Here is an 18,715-nt window from a genome sequence, read left to right as displayed (position 1 = left end):
GCTTCACAGGCTTGCAATTTTAACACTTCACCTACAGGCAAAACCCTGAACGCACCAGGCAGGGATTTAGGTAACAAAATGCCGCACAATGTCAGATGCTCTAGTATTTACAGACTAGGAATTCTCCTTTTTTTCTAACAGGATCAGTCCACAAATAGACAGCCAAGACTGCACAGATCATCATGCCACAATCTTTAAGAGATTTCAACCTACGATCGCAAGACCTCTAAACATCACTACAAAGACAGCTACTACACAAGCTGCCGCGAGCGGACAGGTGTCTCTCATGTTTATTCGAGTTCTTCAAGTTTCCTTTTTGAAAGTTTAGGAAAAATAAACTCAATCATATTTAGTGGGAAAACCTATAAATAAAACCCACAAGCAATCTGAAAACCTAACTTGAACTGACAGCTTTTCCCTTCCCATAAACTCCAGTGTCCTCAGATTGCTTGGTTGTCTGTCCGAAGCAGGACTGATCTGCTGTGTTCTCCCTTCTTTCTCCTACTTCTAACTCTCCATTTTGAGGTCCAATAGTGATGTGTTCCGCAGAGGGAGGAGGAGTGAAGGGTGTCATGTGCATACTAAAGAGAGAATGTCATTGTCTTGCATGTGAGTTACTTACTTGGCTAGGTTTCTGAAACATAAAACCAAAAATTCTCTCATGTGAACGAAACCTAAATCCCTAAACTGGCCCAGAGAAGCTGAATGAAGAGTCAACTCTGCAAACCAGCGACACACAGGCCTTTTTTCACGAGGACCCTTACAAATGTCACCAACTACAGAACAAAGAAAAACTGAGCTAGATGTATGTTTCAGAGTAGATACAGAAGATCAAAAGAAATTTGAAGGGGGCGCCTGGGTGGCTAAGTTGGTTAAGTGACTGCCTTCGGCTCAGGTCATGATCCTGGAGTCCCAGGATCGAGTCCTGCATAGGGCTCCCTGCTCAGCAGGGAGTCTGCTTCTCCCTCTGACCCTCCCCCCTCTCATGCTCTCTATCTCATTCTCTCTCTCAAATAAATAAAATCTTAAAAAAAAAAAAAAAGAAATCTGAAGAAGGCTTCTTTCAGATGACCCTTGAATTCAAATTGAACACCATTATGAGCTCACTGAATGCTAAGTATTACTGAACAGAATTATGAAGTCTAATAAACACTCTAAACACAGGCTTGTTTCACTTTAAGAAAACTCGGGAGGTGCCTGGGTGGCTCAGTCGGTTAAGCGTCTGCCCTCCGCTCAGGTCATGATTTCAGGGTCCTGGGACCAAGCCCTGTGTCAGGATCCCTGCTCAGCAGGGAGCCTGCTTCTCCCATTCCCCACCCCCACCCCCCGGGGCTCCTGCTCTCTTTCGTTATCTCTCTAATAAATAAATTTCACTCTTGCTTTCATACTCTCTAAAACTTGGAAGTAAAAGGTTTCTCTCCCTACCAAATTCCTCCTGTCTCCATTTGGCAAACACTGACTTTCCACCGTGTTTCCACTGAGGCTGAACTAAAACGGCTTTTGAATTCTCACTTCCTTGTGTGGACATCAAGGATGTCAGCAAAGTCCTGGGAACAGGACAGCGTGGGTTAGTTCACTGCTGCTGCCAAGCCCCAACAGCAAGCTCACGGATGTTTTCCCATCACGGGGCTCCCCACCCCCAAAGTGGGTTTTTGCTGGTCTGCAACAGGACACTTGTTTGTTGCCCTTGACGCTTGTTTGTTACAATCTAGACACAGAAGATCAGAGCAGCATCTCTCAAGGAGGTATAAACAGCAAGAGAACAAATTAGGTCTGGTGGCCTTGATACTTGTACATCCAAACCCGTGAGACCAAAGGGAGGACAGGTGGTTCTACGTTTCACTGCTTCCTGTTTAAGCTCCTTTAGAGTGGCACTGCTGCGGGGGTCCCATTCATCAGCCCCCCAGGATGCTCGTAGCACAACGGGTCGCCGCCCCATTGCCTTTCCTGCCCACCCCATGCAGCTCACTGCAACTCAGAAACGGGACAGGCACTGCCAATCTGGAACATTGGACTCCTAGCCCCCCCAACCCCCCAGGGGCTACAAGACAAACTTATCCAAAATCTGAAGTTAGGAAGTTTCTGTTCCCTTTAATAGACAAAATTAGCTTCTTTTAGAATGATGACCAACTGCAGTCTAAAGATTTCAAGTGAGCTACAGAACTGACATCCCCCCATGACCAAATGTACTGAGACCCTTGGATAAAAGTTACCGGTATTAAGTTAAGCAATACTTTTTTATGTTGGGGAAGGAAACTGCCCACAGTACCTAGGGTGAACTTCATAAGAGCTTGTTTTGGATCCAAGATATAGTGAGACTCTTCTTTCACATCAACAATTGCGGCAAATTCCTTCACCCGAGTGGCGCTTGGAGCCCCCAGCCTCTCTGCATATAACCAAAATAAATTTGAATCCAAAAGGTAGATGTTCAGGGTCTTGTTGGTTCTGCAGCTCAGGCCTGTGAAGTTTGTGCTACTCACGTCCACTTCAGGAAAGAGATACCTGTTCTCCTCAATGTGAGGAATGGAGCCTGGGGGATCGGCCTCACATTTCTTCTCGAGGGAAGAAAACGCGATGGTCGGGGTTTCAAAGACACCTTGTCCAGAATCAATGAAGCCCGTCACGGCCCTGTTTATGGTCCTGCAACATGCAGTGTAGTAGCTGAAGGGGCTGTAGGAACTCAGAAAATTGCTGCATTCTATGCTGTCCGACGCCACATGATAAAAGGTCTGCTCCTTGAGGTAGAAAGAATCCAAAGCTGCCGCCATCTCAAAAAAGCTGCACTGCGGCATGCCGACCGAGCTCGGCCTGACGCCCCCTGCGCTCTGGTTGACACACAGCTCACAGACGTTGTGCGTCCTGGAGACGGAGTGCCACTGGGGCAGCACCACGGTGTTGCAGCAGGGGGACGCCGTGATCAGCGGCAGCTCCGGCAGCTGCGCGGGGGGCTCAGGCGCCAGAGGCCTGAACACCGGGGTGTCCACTCGCCGCAGGTGCTGAAGGAGCCGCTCTACCACCTGGTCCCCGTGACAGTTGTTGTACTCCAAGGCCACTTCGGTGATCTGAAACACAGGGTGGAGCTCATGAGAGGCACAGCGATGGCGGAGGGAGGGAGCCCGCAGCCGTCGGGCCCGGGAAGCATCCTAGTCCGATTCACCAGGAGCCCGGGCCTGCTCTTCCGCTCACTCCATCAAACAGGAAAGCATTACCCCAAAGCTATGAATGAAGAGGCCTGGATTACCTTTCAGAACATGTCACTCTATTAACAGTGAGCCAACTGTGGGGAGCAGGAAGGGGTCTTAGAGGCAGACGTCTCCATCCACCACACAAGAGCCAAGCTCCCCCTCTGCAACATACCTCTAGGCTGAGGGGCCACTCTTCCATACGTATGATGTCTTCTTCACCTTTACTAACAGTCTAAAAATGTCCCAAACACCTCATGAGTGGATCACAGTATTTCACGGCATACCTGTTTCCAAATAAATTCACACCTCACAGGAGGCTACAAATTCAACTTGTTCCAAACCATACTTATCCATCCTGTCTTCCCCCATAACCTCCTCCCCACCCTGTGCTGCCCTCTCTGAGAAAACAGCATTACAAAGTGGGAATGGTGATCCCTCGAGCCCCAACTTCCCCTCTGCGTCCGCACGAGCCTCAAGCCCCGCCACCTCTGACTTCAGCTACAAAGCCGTCCCCATCCTTTGTGTCCCCATGGCCACGGCCTCGATTCAGGCCCTCAGTCGTCACAGACCACCACCACATGTTCTCCCCTGCCTCACTCGGCCTCCACACTGTCACTATTAATTTTAGAATTACCACCCTAAGCACAGCACTCTTCTGCCAAATGACATTCGATGGCTCCCTACTACCTGGAGGATAAAACCTAACAGTCTGGCCTGCATTTGCCTTTCCAGGGTCACCCCACCCTCTTTAGAGCAGGCCTGGCCAGGACCTCCTCCATCCGACAAACCTCAATACTGTCCCCAAGGCCCAATAGCAGGGTGGCTGCTTCAGTAAAGCTAACGCCACCTGTGCCACCTCACCTGGGAGTTTGGCTCTGCCTCTTCGGGGCCCCAAAGCCCTTCCCACAGAGTCTCACAAGTGTCTGCTCAGATGCCCCTCCTCCCCACAAGCTTATGGACCCTCACAGGTAGAAACCCTGTTTGATTTCTCCTGTTCCCCCACAGCCAGGCACAGAACAAATGCACAAGAAGATCTGGTGAATGAATGGCATCTCGGGGTAACATACACACTCCCACTTCCTGGGGAGATTAACCACTTTACCCTCAGATCAGTATTAGCCCAATTAGATTTACATTTCATTCTAAGACTATCTCCAAACTGAATACCTTTCACTACCCACCCCAGGTTCATAAGAAAAACAAGCAAGTCATTATAATCCAAAGGCATTTACTCCACCTACTGTCTAAAATAGAATCACGTGCTCACTTGGATCAAATCTTGCCAGTTAGTTAAAAGATGTTAAGTCACTCGGGATTTTGTTTCATTCAAGTGTGTGTGTGTGTGTGTGTGTGTGTGTGTGTGTGTGTGTGTGTAAAGCCACTTAGTGAGTACTTTTCCAATTTCAAAAAAAACTCCAAATTTTATATACGGTATTTATAGAGTGTTAATTCAAGACATATGCATCTGTACAGAAATATAAACTGAATAGTTCTCCGGCATAAGAAAAGATCACTTTAGATGATAAACCAGTGCTTCCTTTTCTCCCCCCACATAAAGCGTCTCGGCCCTCTCTGGAAAAGGCTCTGACAGCGCAGCCCACTAATAAGGTCAGGCCCGTACAATCCATAGGAGCCCAGCTGCCCTCTGGCCCCATCTGGGCACTGCTCTGCACCCAAACACACAATGGATTACCATTCCCACCCGTGCCCCCTGCCCATCCCCCCCCCAAAACCCCACAGAAATTGAAGTATTTACTGCAATCTTTTACAAGAAGCCCAAGTAGGAGTATACTAAGGACAGCAGGGGTCCTTAAAGGGTCTTCTCTCCTCATCTCTTTTCACAACACCGCTCATAAGCAAAGCACCACGTAAAGGATATTTTTAATTGAAGAAAATATTTTGTATAGAGTAATGCTCTTAAAAAAGAGAGGAATTCTTATTTTTCTCCTATAAATTGAACTGGTTTTTACTTTCACATTCCTTTCACACCCAGGGCAGTTTTGACAATGCAAGTCCAGTTCCATCTTTACATGTGAAATGCTTGAGGTCATACTTAATTTCACATGAACTAATGAGGGAAATCTGGCAAATAACTTCAACTATTTGTGCTGTAAATGCTTTCTTCCATTTTCTTTATTTTTTTATTATTTATTTTTTATTTATTTATTTATTTGAGAGAGAGAGAATGAGAGAGAGCACATGAGAGGGGGGAGGGTCAGAGGGAGAAGCAGACTCCCTGCCGAGCAGGGAGCCCGATGCGGGACTCGATCCAGGGACTCCAGGATCATGACCTGAGCCGAAGGCAGTTGCTTAACCAACTGAGCCACCCAGGCGCCCTCTTCCATTTTCTTTAATCAGACAAATGTTTAAGCCAGAACAAGATAACCATGACCTTGCTCGTGAGGCTCACACACTGAACGTGTCAGAGTGGCGCTGTGAAAGCGGAAACGAGGCACACGGACTCTTTGCTGGCTGCAGGGAGCATGTCTTCTGAGCAGCACACTGGGACGTCCTATGACCTCTCCAGGACCCTCTGCAGAGATGCAGGGGGCCAGCAGCCTGACGCTGTGCTCTCCCGTGGGGTGCTGGGGGGGATGCGCGTGTGTCGGCAGCTGCCGGTCCCGAACCGGGGCTCACAAGGGAGCCAGCATACGGCCGTCCTCTTGTGTGCCACCCACCACACTCCCCACTACGGCTGCCTCAAAACCCGCTGCCCGGCAAGCCCCGACGCTACTACCCTCATGGGACACTGACCTCTCTCCACAATGTAAGCGTCCTCAACCGCCTGCCCAACTGGGCCTCGAGGTGGGCATGGGAAAAAGGCTTAAGGCTTAAGCTCTCCTGCACTTGAGGAGCTGATGAGCTTAGAACTCAGCCTGGGAATGTCCAAGTGTGCTGCTCCCCCGGCCCACCCGACCCAACCCCGACGGCTTCCTTACCCCTGCTCACACACCCCACTTCCCATCCCCACCAGCACCCAAGCTCCGGACTTTACTACTTCCCACACTCCTGGAACACTGCTGCCTGGAAAATGCGAATCATGGAAACACCACTCTGCGGACATCTCTCCTTTGTCAGTGACACTCTGCTGGCCACGCTGAACCCTGGAGTCCTCAAAGTCGCACCCAACGGCCTCTCCTCTTCAGGCTTTCCACCTGGGTCTTCTCCAGGCAGCCCCTCCGGGGGCCACACAACCCACACTACTTGCTAACAATGAACCCGCAGCAACCTCCCCACCGCCGTGCCTCTGCTCAGGCTGCGCCTTCCCTTACGTTTCCTTCAACCCATCCACATCCCGGCCACCCTAAAAGTCTGTCCCCCATCCCTGCCCCGCCCACAGCCTCAGCTTCCTGGCACAGAGCCCTCTCTCCTCCAGTTCCTCCTGAGCCGGGCCTGGGGCTGACCTTCCTCTGCCCTGAATTAATTAAAAGCAAGCTCCTCCTGCCCCTACTGGACAAGCCTCTGAGACCACGAGGGTAAGGCTGCGTCTTCTCCATCTTTCTCCCCCATGGCTCCCTGACACAGTGCTCCATAAACATTTGCTAAACTGACCTAAAATGAAGAGGGAAATGTACTGCACAGAACACTTTACTTGGCTAATAAGGAAGCCATAATACCGCTGAGATGCCATTTGGTTTTCAACAATCTCAACCATACACTGAGGTTGGGGAATCCACTCACCTTGCAGGGACACTCTGAGCTCTGAGGAAAGAGCCACAGGAACAAAGAGATTTAAAAAAAAAAAAAAAAAAGAAGGCCTGGCCATAGATGGAGGAGTCAGGGGAGAGAAGGGAAACGCTGAGCCAGGGAAAAAGGCAGGAAAGCTAGTGTCCTCCCACCAGGGGCCTAAATCCAACCATGACCCCCTGAACAGAGGACCGGCTCCAGTTACAAAACACTACCCCACCCAGGACACTTACTTGCCCAAATCAGACAAGATAGAATTCTCCACAAAGAAATTTTAAAAGTCAAAGTAAAAATCCCAAACCATAGCTAACGCCGTGGTTAAAAACCCCACTTTTCCTACAAAGAGCCTTATGGCTCTTAATAGTAGATGTAGTAAAGGCCTAGTAATTTGGGAGAGTGTCTTAGTTCATAAACTATCCGTGTAGTGAAGATTTTCTCAAGAAAATAAGTCTTATTACTTCAAGTCCTCCCTAATCAGAGGAGAAGAAACAAAGCTATTTCATTTCTCTCGTTTCTTCCTCGAAGCCAGAGTAGCAGCGGGGGTAACAACTCTCACAATAAGGCTCCAGAGTAGCAAAGTCAGGGGTCTGGCTGGGCAAGAGGCCTGTCTCCCTGCCGCCTCCAGGCAGACCATCAGGCTCACGCGGAGGGGCTCGGGGAGAGGCAGTGTCTGGTTAGCCTGGCCAGTGGTACACTGGCGGTCTGAAATTGGTTTTGGCCAATTAAGGGATCCTTGAGGGAAGGAAAAAATAAACCCCCCCAGTAAATCCAATTTAGCAATCCCAGGCGCTCTCTGTAATTGTTATTACTCTCTCTAAGTGCCTCCAAATGATCCATGTATAAAATCAACTCCCACCCAGAGAGCGTGAGTGCACCACCCGAAACAGGAAAAGCAGAGGGAGGGGCAGACTCCTGACAGCGTCCGCCTCTGGAAACCGCTCTGCTTATCTTCACAAGAAAGGCTTAGAGAAACAGGGGAGCCCAGCATCACCACTGCCGCTCCCGGCTGCCGGGTTGAGGTCGGCCAGGGCTGGCGGTCAGACCCAACCCCCCCCCGATGGCCACCCCCGAGGCCACCCCGCACCCTGCCTGTGCCGCAGTCCAGCCCCTCTACGCCACTCCCGCAGTGGGTCATGGCGGGACAGGGGACATCTGGTCCCACCCTGGGGAGGCGTAGCTCGGACAGGCCTGTTCTCGCCAATTCCCCCAGACTCGAGCAGCTGTCCGTCAACGTGGCCAGAGAGGCCGCGGTGGGTCCTACCCCCGGCACCCACTCTCCTGCCCACTTACGGGAGGAAGGAGTAACGGTGCAGAAATGCAGCAGCCGCTGCTGGCAGGCTCTTGACTCCTGGCGGAAATCACCGTGAACCGGGAGCGAGACGTCCAAGTTCACGAGACTTTCCTGGTCCCTAGGAGATACCTTTTAACATTAGGACTCTTACCTCATCTATTAAAGGGTGGCTTTCGGCTAAAGGATTAAAAGGGAGAAATACAAGAAGCGCCGGCCCCTTCTTGAGCTCATTGTTCAGCAGGAGGCTCTTGCCGCCGTGCGGCCGCAGCCATCGCAACAGCGCCTCTCGATTCTCTAAGGCCCACTTATGGATGTTCTCTGCCGTGTAGTTGACAGCCTCCCTGCGGAAGACCTGCGAAGGACAACACAGGGAGGGCTGAAGGCAGGGCAGGCTCAGGAGGCCCCGACCACCCCACCACTGCCCAGCTGCAGACAAGACGACTCAGGGACGTGACCTGCCCCTGCTCCTCCAGACACAGCGTTTCCTCACAAGTGGTTGGAAAGAGCAGAAGCGGCTGCAGAGAGGTGACTTCCAGGTCACAGATGCCTCCCGTCCCCTTCAGCTGACTCCTCTACCACTGAAGAACTCTCCCAATCTGCTGCTGGCAACAATGACCTCTTCCACCCTGGCCAAAGGGAACTATTACATTTTACTGGGTTCTTATACAAGGATTATTGTAGGGCGCCTGGGTGGCTCAGTCGTTAAGCGTCTGCCTTCGGCTCAGGTCATGATCCCAGCGTCCTGGGATCGAGCCCCGCATCGGGCTCCCTGCTCCGCGGGAAGCCTGCTTCTCCCTCTGCCACTCCCCCTGCTTGTGTTCCCTCTCTCGCTGTGTCTCTCTCTGTCAAATAAATAAATAAAATCTTTAAAAAAAAAAAGGATTATTGTAAAAGGATCAATGAACACCTACAGGAAAGGAGGTTATAAAGCCAAGGATCATTTAGATTTTTACACTGGTTCCTCAAAACTTGGCTCATAATGGCGGGAGGAGCACCCCCCCCCCGCCCCGCCGCCCCGTTAGGGCAGACCTTTGTATCTGTTCTGGCCCCCTGTACTCCCAGTGACTAGAAGAACACTTGGCACACAGCAGGAACTCAACAAATACTTGAAAGAATCCACGAATGACCCACAACTTGTACAAGGCCACAGATCACACTTATGTGTACAGAATGAAGGAAAGAGACACTTAGGTTTTGTGCTTTGTTTCTCTGTAACAACCAAAGTAGGTCAACAAAAAATTATGTTTGAAATTCCAAAAATATGCATCACTGGGTTTCAAATGAAACTCCCCAAAAAAGTGCTTTGGAGGGTTCCACAAAATGAGATCTTTTATACTCTCCAAAACAGAGAATTAAATTGCCTCGTGACAAAGATGTCCACTGGTTTTATGTTAAAATACTGGTATCCCAGTAGTAGTTCATTTGATAAAAGGAATTCTGCTAAACCAACCAAATGACCTTAAGAACTACAGACCTGATGCAGTAAGCCCAGTGCATTTGCCAGGGCCATTCCCACAGCCCTAGCTTCTCTGTTTCATGTTCCTTCCTCAGTGCCCTCCCCTCTAAATCCATACGACACGTGGTGGTTGTACAGCATGCTACAAAAGGAGGATGAAGGAAGATGGGACAGACAGCGAAAGCAGAGGAAGTAAGAAGCAGCTCAGAGGCACGAGGAGAGCGGGAAGGCGGCAGAGAAACCAGCAAAGCAGTGACTCTCGAAGTGGGATGGCGGGAGTTTGAAAAAATATACTCAAACATCATGTACACATTTCTATTTGCGAAACACAAAAACACATTTGACTTTTGGAGTCCAAACTACAAGAAATACAGCATAGCATCTGGGCTGCTAGGGAGCTGCAGAAGCCAGGGCGACTGGCAACCAAGGGAGCACCCCGGAGAGGGCCTAACAGTCCCGCCACAGGCATGTGACTTGCATGCTGAGTTGAGGGGAGCCCAGGTTCAATGGGCTGGGTACACAGGTTACACAGATACTGGTCTTCACTCAACCTGTAAGTCACACACACTGTCAGTGAAGTTAGAGACAGAAAATACTTAAGAAAAATAAACTCTCAGTGATGGGACTGAAGAAGCAGCAACAAATAGAGCAGAGGTACAGGACTAAGCAGGATACAGGTCAAAAGCTCAGAAATAGCTGAGTTGGGGTTGGTTCACCAAAAGCAAATGAAGTCAGGGAACAAAGACGACAATGGAAAACCAAGGCTCACTGGGGTGAGAAGCCATCAACTTCTCACTGTGACTTAACAAGAACTTCAAATTCCGTTTCATCACCTAAGGAAAAGAGCATGTCACATGAGTACTCCTGATGAATGGAACAAATGAACAGAGAACATCGCCCAATGGAAGCTTAACCTCTGAGAACACGGGCCCAGAGTAACAATTCTCCAACGGAACAATCCTGCAATTTCATCCAAGGAGGAAAACGAACAAGGCTGTACCAGAGTCAAAGAATATAAACAAAGAATTTCTAGATGTTACATTTGAGAGCCCTTTAATGCAGGGGTTCATAAACAGGGGTACGGGCTCTAGCATGGGGTTGCAGAACTCTCAATTTGCATATAAAATCATGTACATTTTCCTAGGGAGAGCGCCCACAGATTTTATCCAATTCTCAAAGAAGTCCGTGACCTAAACAAGGTTAAGAACCACTGCGCTAATATAAATGTGATTTCAAAATACTTACAAGTGATGTGTTGAAATGTCTATGTAAATACACACTTCCAGAGTGTACTAAGGATACCAGTTTCGCAAGATGTTTATTTGTGATAACCCCAAATCGTACTGTTCCTAGGTAATCTGAAACAGAAAATTTTCCTTTATTAAAGAAAAAGCCTATGCCTTAAAACCACCACAAAACCCAATGATCAAGTCTTGATGCACAAATCCCCAGAGCAAAGCTCTTTCCGGTCACCTAGCCTAGACAAGAAAGGAGGGGCTGGGGAAACCTCCTCCTGAAACAGACCTCACGCCTCCTCCTGATGACCATCCCTCACGGTCACCTGCGATGATGTGACCTCCTCTCCCGTGACCCCGTGCCCATCTCTCATTTACCCCACCGTAGAGCCCAGGCACATGTTGTTCTCTCTGGACACTCCCATGGCTGGCTCCACGCCATTCAGACCTCAGCTCCAACCCCACCTTCTCCAAGAAGCCTTCCCTGACCATCCCACCTCAGTGCAAATACTCCGAGGATGAAGTCTCTAAGGGCAAACTGGGGCTTCCTCTCCACTTGAGCACTCTCTCTACCATTACTCTATTTTTTTTTATAGCATTTATTAATATCTACATAATCTGGTTGATTTATTTTGATTTTCTTGGTCCAACTTCCTCTTAACTCCTGTGAAATTAGAAACCTTGTTTATTGCTATTACCCCGGCACCTATAGCAGTGCCTAGGCATCTAAGAGATCAATAAATACTGGTTAAATGAATGAATCTAAAATGTACAAAGAACTCACACAAATAAATAAGAAAAAGAAAGCAGTTAAAAATGGGCAAACCACAGAAAAAAATGTAAAAGGCTAATAATTACATGAAAATACACTCAACCTCCCTATTTCAGAGGAAAGCAAATTAAAACAAAGTACCCCTCTTTACCCTCAAACTGCCCCAAATTTGAGACACAGGAAATACCAAGTATTGGTGACCAGTAGAGAAAGGTCACTCTGATATGATGCTGGTGGGACACGGAAAGTGGCAGCCACTCGGGAGAGCAAGGGGGTGTGCTGCTCACAATGAGATGTGGGCAGAAGCTGCAGCCCCGAGCCCCGCTGCTGATCCGCACCTGGGTGCTCGGAGCCACACGTAAGGACCGTCACCAAGAAATACTCTGGCAGATGTTCAAAACAATGGAGTGGGGCTATCTGTACGACATGAACATTTTTCTTGACCCGTGAGTGAAAAAGCAAGCTGAAGAAAGGTAAAGTATACCTTTTTATCGGTTAAAAAAAAAAAAACACAAAACCTCACACCTTATAAAACAACATACATTATTTTTTTCCTACAGGAACGTATGTTTAAAAAAAGTATAAAGACTCTGAAAAGATAATAAAAATAGTTTTATGTGGGGGATAGAGATCAGAGGGGACCTTATCCTTATGTGTAAGCTTTCTTTTCTTTCCCTCAAGGAGTAGATGTAGTATTTGTGTGGCTAAAAATTGACTAAAATATCTAGTATTAAAGGCGAGTGGAGGGACGCCTGGGTGGCTCAGATGGCTGAGCATCTGCCTTCGGCTCAGGTCATGATCCCAGGGTCCTGGGATCGAGCTCCACATCGGGCTCTGTGCTCAGCAGGGAGCCTGCTTCTCCCTCTCCCTCTGCCTGCCTGTCTGCCTACTTGTGATATCTCTCTCTCTCTCTCTCAAATAAATAAATAAAATCTTAAAAAAAAAAAAAGGCGACTGGATAAGATGGTGTAGGAAAAGGTACCCTCTTTCCTAGCCCCCTTCTGCTTTATTGGATGTTAAATAAGATACCAGTTAACTTTAAATATAACCAAGTTCTATCTAAGTAGCCAAAATGTAAAAATATGAAAGTACTAAAACACACCAAGTTTCCAGCTTCACCCACCCCCAGTCCCACTCTGCAGCAGGGGTGTCGCCTTGCTCTTGGACGAGTGGCCAAGAGGGAGAAAGCGGGCGTGGCAATCCCTGAGACCACCTTTCATACAAATCTGACGAGTTTAAAATGGCACAAAACCAAAGAAACAGGAAGGGTAAGTCAGTAACGACAGAGACTGGTTATGTATGGGGGGCGGGGGGCAAGGATGGGCAAGGATGGGAAAGGAGAGGAAATGGGGTCGGGAAACAGGGGTGAGGCAGCCTGACCCTCCTGCTCCGGGGACACCTTTTCCTATCGGGACTCTCAGAGCCTAGGCGATGTTTCACACCCTTCACATACCCACAAACAAAAATCATTAAACCAACCAAGATGTGGGGGTGCCCAATGTGGAACACAAGCACTAACAAATAAACTTAACTATCACACCACGGTGGTGGGGTGGAGGGGTAGGGAGAAAGAACTGAGTAACTGGAACAGTATCTTAGACTGAGTACTGTAGAACTAAGGACAATGAGAGCCAGGCTTCTCGGGGTGGGTGGAGAAAGTTACACATTAATAAAGGAAAGCTACACTCTGGTGTTAGATTGGAATCAGAGGGAATTAGTATAAACTTACGGCTTTTCTCACACACACACAACAGAGAACTACAGACGTAGGCATATGCGCGGGTGTAAATATATACATGTCCTTGCTCTACCCGCTGAAAGGGCCTACAAGTCATGACACCCGATACCAAAGAGCATACTCAGCACCCCAGTCTTGGTTTCTAATTGCCTTTCTTCCATAAAAGAAACCAGGGCTCCCTGGAGAAGAGGCTGATTCCAGAGCTGGGGCAAGGGAAGCACAAAAGGAGATGGAAACAGCTTGTGTCACAATAAAGGACAGAGCACGTTCAAAGGACACAGGAGCCGACCCAAGACACTCCTAAAGGCGAAAGCTGGAGCTCTTTGAGCAACAAGATGAACAATGACCAGTGTTCCTGAAAAGGGTCAAGGTCACACAAGACATGGGAAGACTAAGGAATTGTCATCAGCTGGAAGAGACTAAGGAGAAGAAAGAACTAAACGTGATGTGGGATCCCATATTGGATGCTGGAACAGAAAAGAAACATTTCGTGAAGACACTGGCAAAATTTAAATAAGGCCTGTGGTTCAGTTAATGATACTGTACCAATGGTAATTTCTTAGTTTTGACCAAAGCACCGTCACAAATGGTTGGTTATATAACATCTTAACATTGGGGGAAGCGAGGTGAAGGAAGAAAACAGAGGAACTCCCAGTCCTATTTCTGCAACTTTTCTACAAGTATAAAATTAGCTCAAAATCTGGATTTTAAAAAATGGCATAACATGTAAGTTCAGATGCCAAAGCTGTCAGAAGAAAAAGCAGGACGTAAGAGAGGGTTAGAAGGCACCACTCTCCAGAAGAAGGCTGAATCTTGGTGGACAGCCACGGCTAAAAAGAGAAAAGAGGAGAAGGAAAAGCAGCCACTGAGGAAATACACTTGATAGTCAGCCAGTGTCACCAACATGACTTATCGGAGCAGAGGAATAAAAAGTGACAGGCTGGGCGCCTGGGTGGCTCAGATGGTTAAGTGTCTGCCTTCGGCTCAGGTCATGATCCCAGGGTCCTGGGATTGAGTCCCACATCAGGCTCCCTGCTCAGCAGGGAACCTGCTTCTCCCTCTGCCTCTCTCTCTCTCTCTCTGTCTCTTATGAGTAAATAAATAAAATCTTAAAAAAAAAAAAAAAAGTGACAGGCTGATCCAAAAGTTGAAAGGGCCTGTTCAAAAAACCTGTTTAACTGCATTAAGAATGGACAGCCTGCCTGCACACAGCAGATTCAAACATGCCCAAACATATCACAATTTTAAAACTTTACTTTTCACATACAGAGATATCTATGAAATTCACACATCTATTTTAAGTTCCTGCATATAGCGGAAACCTTGCTAGAAGAGGCCACTTAAATTTGCACTGTCACGTGTACAAGGAGTACTTGAATTAGCAGAGGAAGTTTATAGTGTTAAGAAAGACACAAAAAAAATAACGCTTCTCACCTCCACATCCAGAACATTCTCTGTTAAGCAAGGGCTCCAAGGCTTTCTACAGCAGGAGTCTCTGTCATTTCTAAAATGAGTAATTTTGTCCTAAAGGTGGTGAAGCTTCAATATTTTAATTAAGGACTCTGAATTCGTTGAATTAAAAATAAATTTGGGGGGCGCCTGGGTGGCTCAGTCATTGAGCGTCTGCCTTCGGCTCAGGTCATGATCCCAGGGTCCTGGAACTGAGCCCCACATCCGGCTCCCTGCTCTGCGGGAAGCCTGCTTCCCCCTCTCCCACTCCCCTTGCTTGTGTTCCCTCTCTCTCTCTGTCAAATAAATAAATAAAAATCTTTAAAAAAATAAAAAATAAAAATAAATTTGAAATAATGCTTTCCCCTCCCCCACCAAAATAAGGTCCAACAATGACATACATGATCCTGTTCAATTAATTTTTTTAAAAATCTCAATAAACTCTTCTTAGCCAGGTAACTGGCCAGTTTCAAGTCTCTATTAATCATCTAGTGAAAGGCGTCACAAAGACCACTTGCAAGATGTACCAAGACCAGGAAAGAACATCGGGGTAAAAGCAGTAGTTAAAACCAGTTTCTGTAGCTGGTCAGTCAGGCAACTAAGGAGGTCGAGTTGACCACAGCATGAAGACTGGCTTATTGGCCGCTTGCTACAAAAGGTGCTGAGTCCCTGGCTCTGGGTCCCTCAGCCACAAGGCAGCCCACCACAAACACAGCCACCATCTAGGCCCACGGCACCACGTCACTGTTTGTGTGCTCTGAATAATAAATTACCTTGATTTGATCCATTAATCTTGTCTACTTTCAGGGGCGCCTGGGTGGCTCAGACGGTTAAGCGTCTGCCTTCGGCTCAGGTCATGATCCCAGAGTCCTGGGATCGAGCCCCACATCAGGCTACTGGTTCAGCGGGGAGTCGGCTTCTCCCTCTCCCTCTGCCTCTCCCCCTGCTCATGCTCTCTCTCTCTCTCTGTATCTCTATGTCTTAAATTAATAAATAAAATCTTAAAAAAAAAAAATCTTGTCTACTTTCAGTACTTATACAGGTTTACCCCTTGCTATCTTTGAGGTTGGGGTTGTTCTCTGCCACTAACGGAAAGCTCCACCCCTGCTTCCCACACTCCCCCTAGGTATATAGCTTCTGTTGACCTTCCCGTGCCTTCCAAACACCACTGTCACCATTTACCTCGTGGCAACCACCTAAGACACATCCAGGATGGAAGAATCTGAAATTCCATCTGGCTTCTACTCAGATGCATCTGGCTCATTGCGATCTTTCTGGTTTACATCAAGACTTTTGTTTTGGGGCTTTTGCATAACATTTTAATATCAGACTATTTTATTTTGCTTAAAACCACTTGCCTTAAATTCAATTTTTAATATGAAAACTTCGGTTTAGTATTGGGGTAAAGCACACATACTGAGGGAAAATCTACTACCTCAAGGAGGCAAAATGTTAAAATTCTCAAACAGTCCAGAAAGAGTAACAAATAGTTTCCTTTATTAAGAAAGAGAACAGATTTTCAACTGTTTTAAAATTACTAATAGGGGCACCTGGGTGGCTGAGACGGTTGAGTGTCTAACTTTTGATTTCGGTTCAGGTCATGAGATTGAGCCCTGAGCAGGCTCTGCACTCAGCATGGGATCTGCTTAAGAGTCTCTCTCCCTGGGGCGCCGGGGCGGCTCAGTTGGTTGGGCATCAGCCTTCGGCTCAGGTCATGATTCCAGAGTCCTGGGATTGAGCCCCACTTCGGGCTCCCTGCTCACTGGGGAGCCTGCTTCTCCCTCTCCACCCCCACCCCCCTGCTCGTGCTCTCTCTCGCTATCTCTGTCTCAAATAAATAAAACCTTTTAAAAAAAATCTCTCTCCCTTTCCCCCTGCCCCTCCCCCACTCGCACACTTGTGCACACGCTCTCTTGAGCTCTCTCAAAAAAATAGTAATAATAATAATAAATTTGCCTGAAGCAAAGTTACACAACTCACACTCACCAACTAACAGATAACCAGGGACACGAATCTGAAATATTAACTCAGGGATATGCTTGCAGGAGACTCAGTAGCTCAAGAAAAAATTGCTTTACCCTTGGACACTTGGATAATGAGGCCTATGTCCAGAGTTGCACGGTCCTATACGTTAGTCACTAGCAACATATGGCTAATGTGCACTTTAAATGTGACTGAGGGGCGCCTGGGTGGCTCAGTCGTTAAGCGTCTGCCCTCAGCTCAGGTCATGATCCCAGGGTCCTGGGATCGAGCCCCGCATCAGGCTCCCTGCTCGGCAGGGGAGTCTGCTTCTCCCTCTGCCCCTCCCCCTACTTGTTCCCCCCCAATAAATAAATAAATAAAATCTTAAAATAAATAAATGTGAGTGAGGGACTAGATTTTTTATTTCATTTTAACTGATTTAATTTTTTTTTTTAAGATTTTATTTATTTGATAGACACAGCGAGAGAGGGAACACAAGCAGGGGAAGTGGGAGAGGGAGAAGCAGGCCTCCCGCTGAGCAGGGAGCCCGATGCAGGGCTCGATCCCAGGACCCTGGGATCATGACCTGAGCCAAAGGCCGACGCTTAACGACTGAGCCACGCAGACGCCCCTTAACTGATTTAATTTTAAATTAAATTGACCAACTCAACTCAGTCACTAGAAAACTTTTAAGTATGTTTAAAACAACTTGAGTATGTAAATCATTTTCCCACCGTAATTTTTATGTAATCTAAATATAGATTAAGTACTTCCAATGAAATTTCAGCATCTGAATTAAAATGTGCTGTTAAATGTAAAAGTATAAATAACTAGTGTAAAAGTATAAAAGACTAGGTTCAAATATATATATATATAATATCTCAACAGCTTTTATACTGCTTATATGTTAAAATGGTAATAATTTGGATACGGTGGGTTAAACGTATTATTTTATATTCATAAGTTATTTTTACCAACTTCTTCTTAACTTTTAATGTAGCCAATCAGAAAATTTTAAAATACCTATGTGGTTCATGTTATATTTCTATTGGACTATGCCAGGGTAGTAATTGTGAAAAAGCAAGATTCATGTAAACTCAGGAAGAAACTTAGGCAGATATGATAAACCCAATAGCAAGTCTTAATAATGGTCAATGATCTGGGAAGGACACCTAAGAGAATATTTCTTACATTTTTTTTTCCACAAGAACCCCTCCAACAGCAGAGAATTATTAATTTTATTTTTAAAAGTGTGACCTTATCTCTCCTTCAGAAAGGAAAAGGTGGGTCTCTAGACCTTGTATAAACTGCTGAGCATCTGAAATTAATTCTCTCTCAGAGGCCTAGAGCTAACAGCACTTGGTGCACTGCAAAGTAAGGCACCCAAGGATATACTCAAAGAATGAAGAGAAATGCTGGAGCTGAGCAGTGAGGAAATTTTTATACCAGGACTGGCCATGTGCTATCCAGCAGACATCTGTGTGAGCTAATCTCTTAGGGATTGTGGAACAAAATGGAGTATCAGGTCAAGTAAAATACTCATGAGGAGAACAGCTAATAAATAAAGCATGATACTTCAAAACTAAATACCACTGGATTAAGTCATGTGGCTTTTCATCAGCATAGCTAAGAAGTCACTGACTCCCTGGGAAAATTTCTTTCCCTTCTTTACTCTGGGAAGTAGTGACATTTCCAAAAAGCAAACCTGCATCATGGTACCTTCCACCCTGGAAACAAGCCTCATTTTACTCTATACTCTGCCATTTTTATGAACTGCTTTCCCACTCTTCTTTCCAAGGTTTTAGACAAGGCAGGAAAAGGGAAACAATAGGAATACATAAAAAGGGTAACAACCCGCGCCCATGTTACTTAGCATTTATATAGTGATTTATAATTATTCAGTGGATGACTTCCCACATTTCCAATAATAAATACATCCA

General features: G+C 46.9%; 1 protein-coding gene across 6 annotated transcripts in view; it reads right to left on the bottom strand.

Moving 5' to 3' along the window:
- TXNDC11 (thioredoxin domain containing 11) overlaps nt 1-18,715 on the bottom strand; it is a 59,160-nt gene that overhangs the window by 8,972 nt on the left and 31,473 nt on the right. For all 6 annotated transcript variants that reach the window (XM_036086268.2, XM_036086271.2, XM_036086272.2 and 3 more), the window contains 3 exons: nt 10,865-10,977; nt 8,315-8,515; nt 2,270-3,062 (listed from right to left, as the gene is read on the bottom strand). In XM_036086268.2, the coding sequence (XP_035942161.1) occupies nt 2,270-3,062; nt 8,315-8,515; nt 10,865-10,977 (1,107 nt within the window). The remainder of the gene's footprint in view (nt 1-2,269; nt 3,063-8,314; nt 8,516-10,864; nt 10,978-18,715) is intronic.

This window comes from Halichoerus grypus, chromosome 6 (assembly GCF_964656455.1).
Source record: "Halichoerus grypus chromosome 6, mHalGry1.hap1.1, whole genome shotgun sequence".
NCBI lineage: Eukaryota > Metazoa > Chordata > Mammalia > Carnivora > Phocidae > Halichoerus > Halichoerus grypus.
This window is presented reverse-complemented; position numbering and strand designations above follow the sequence as displayed.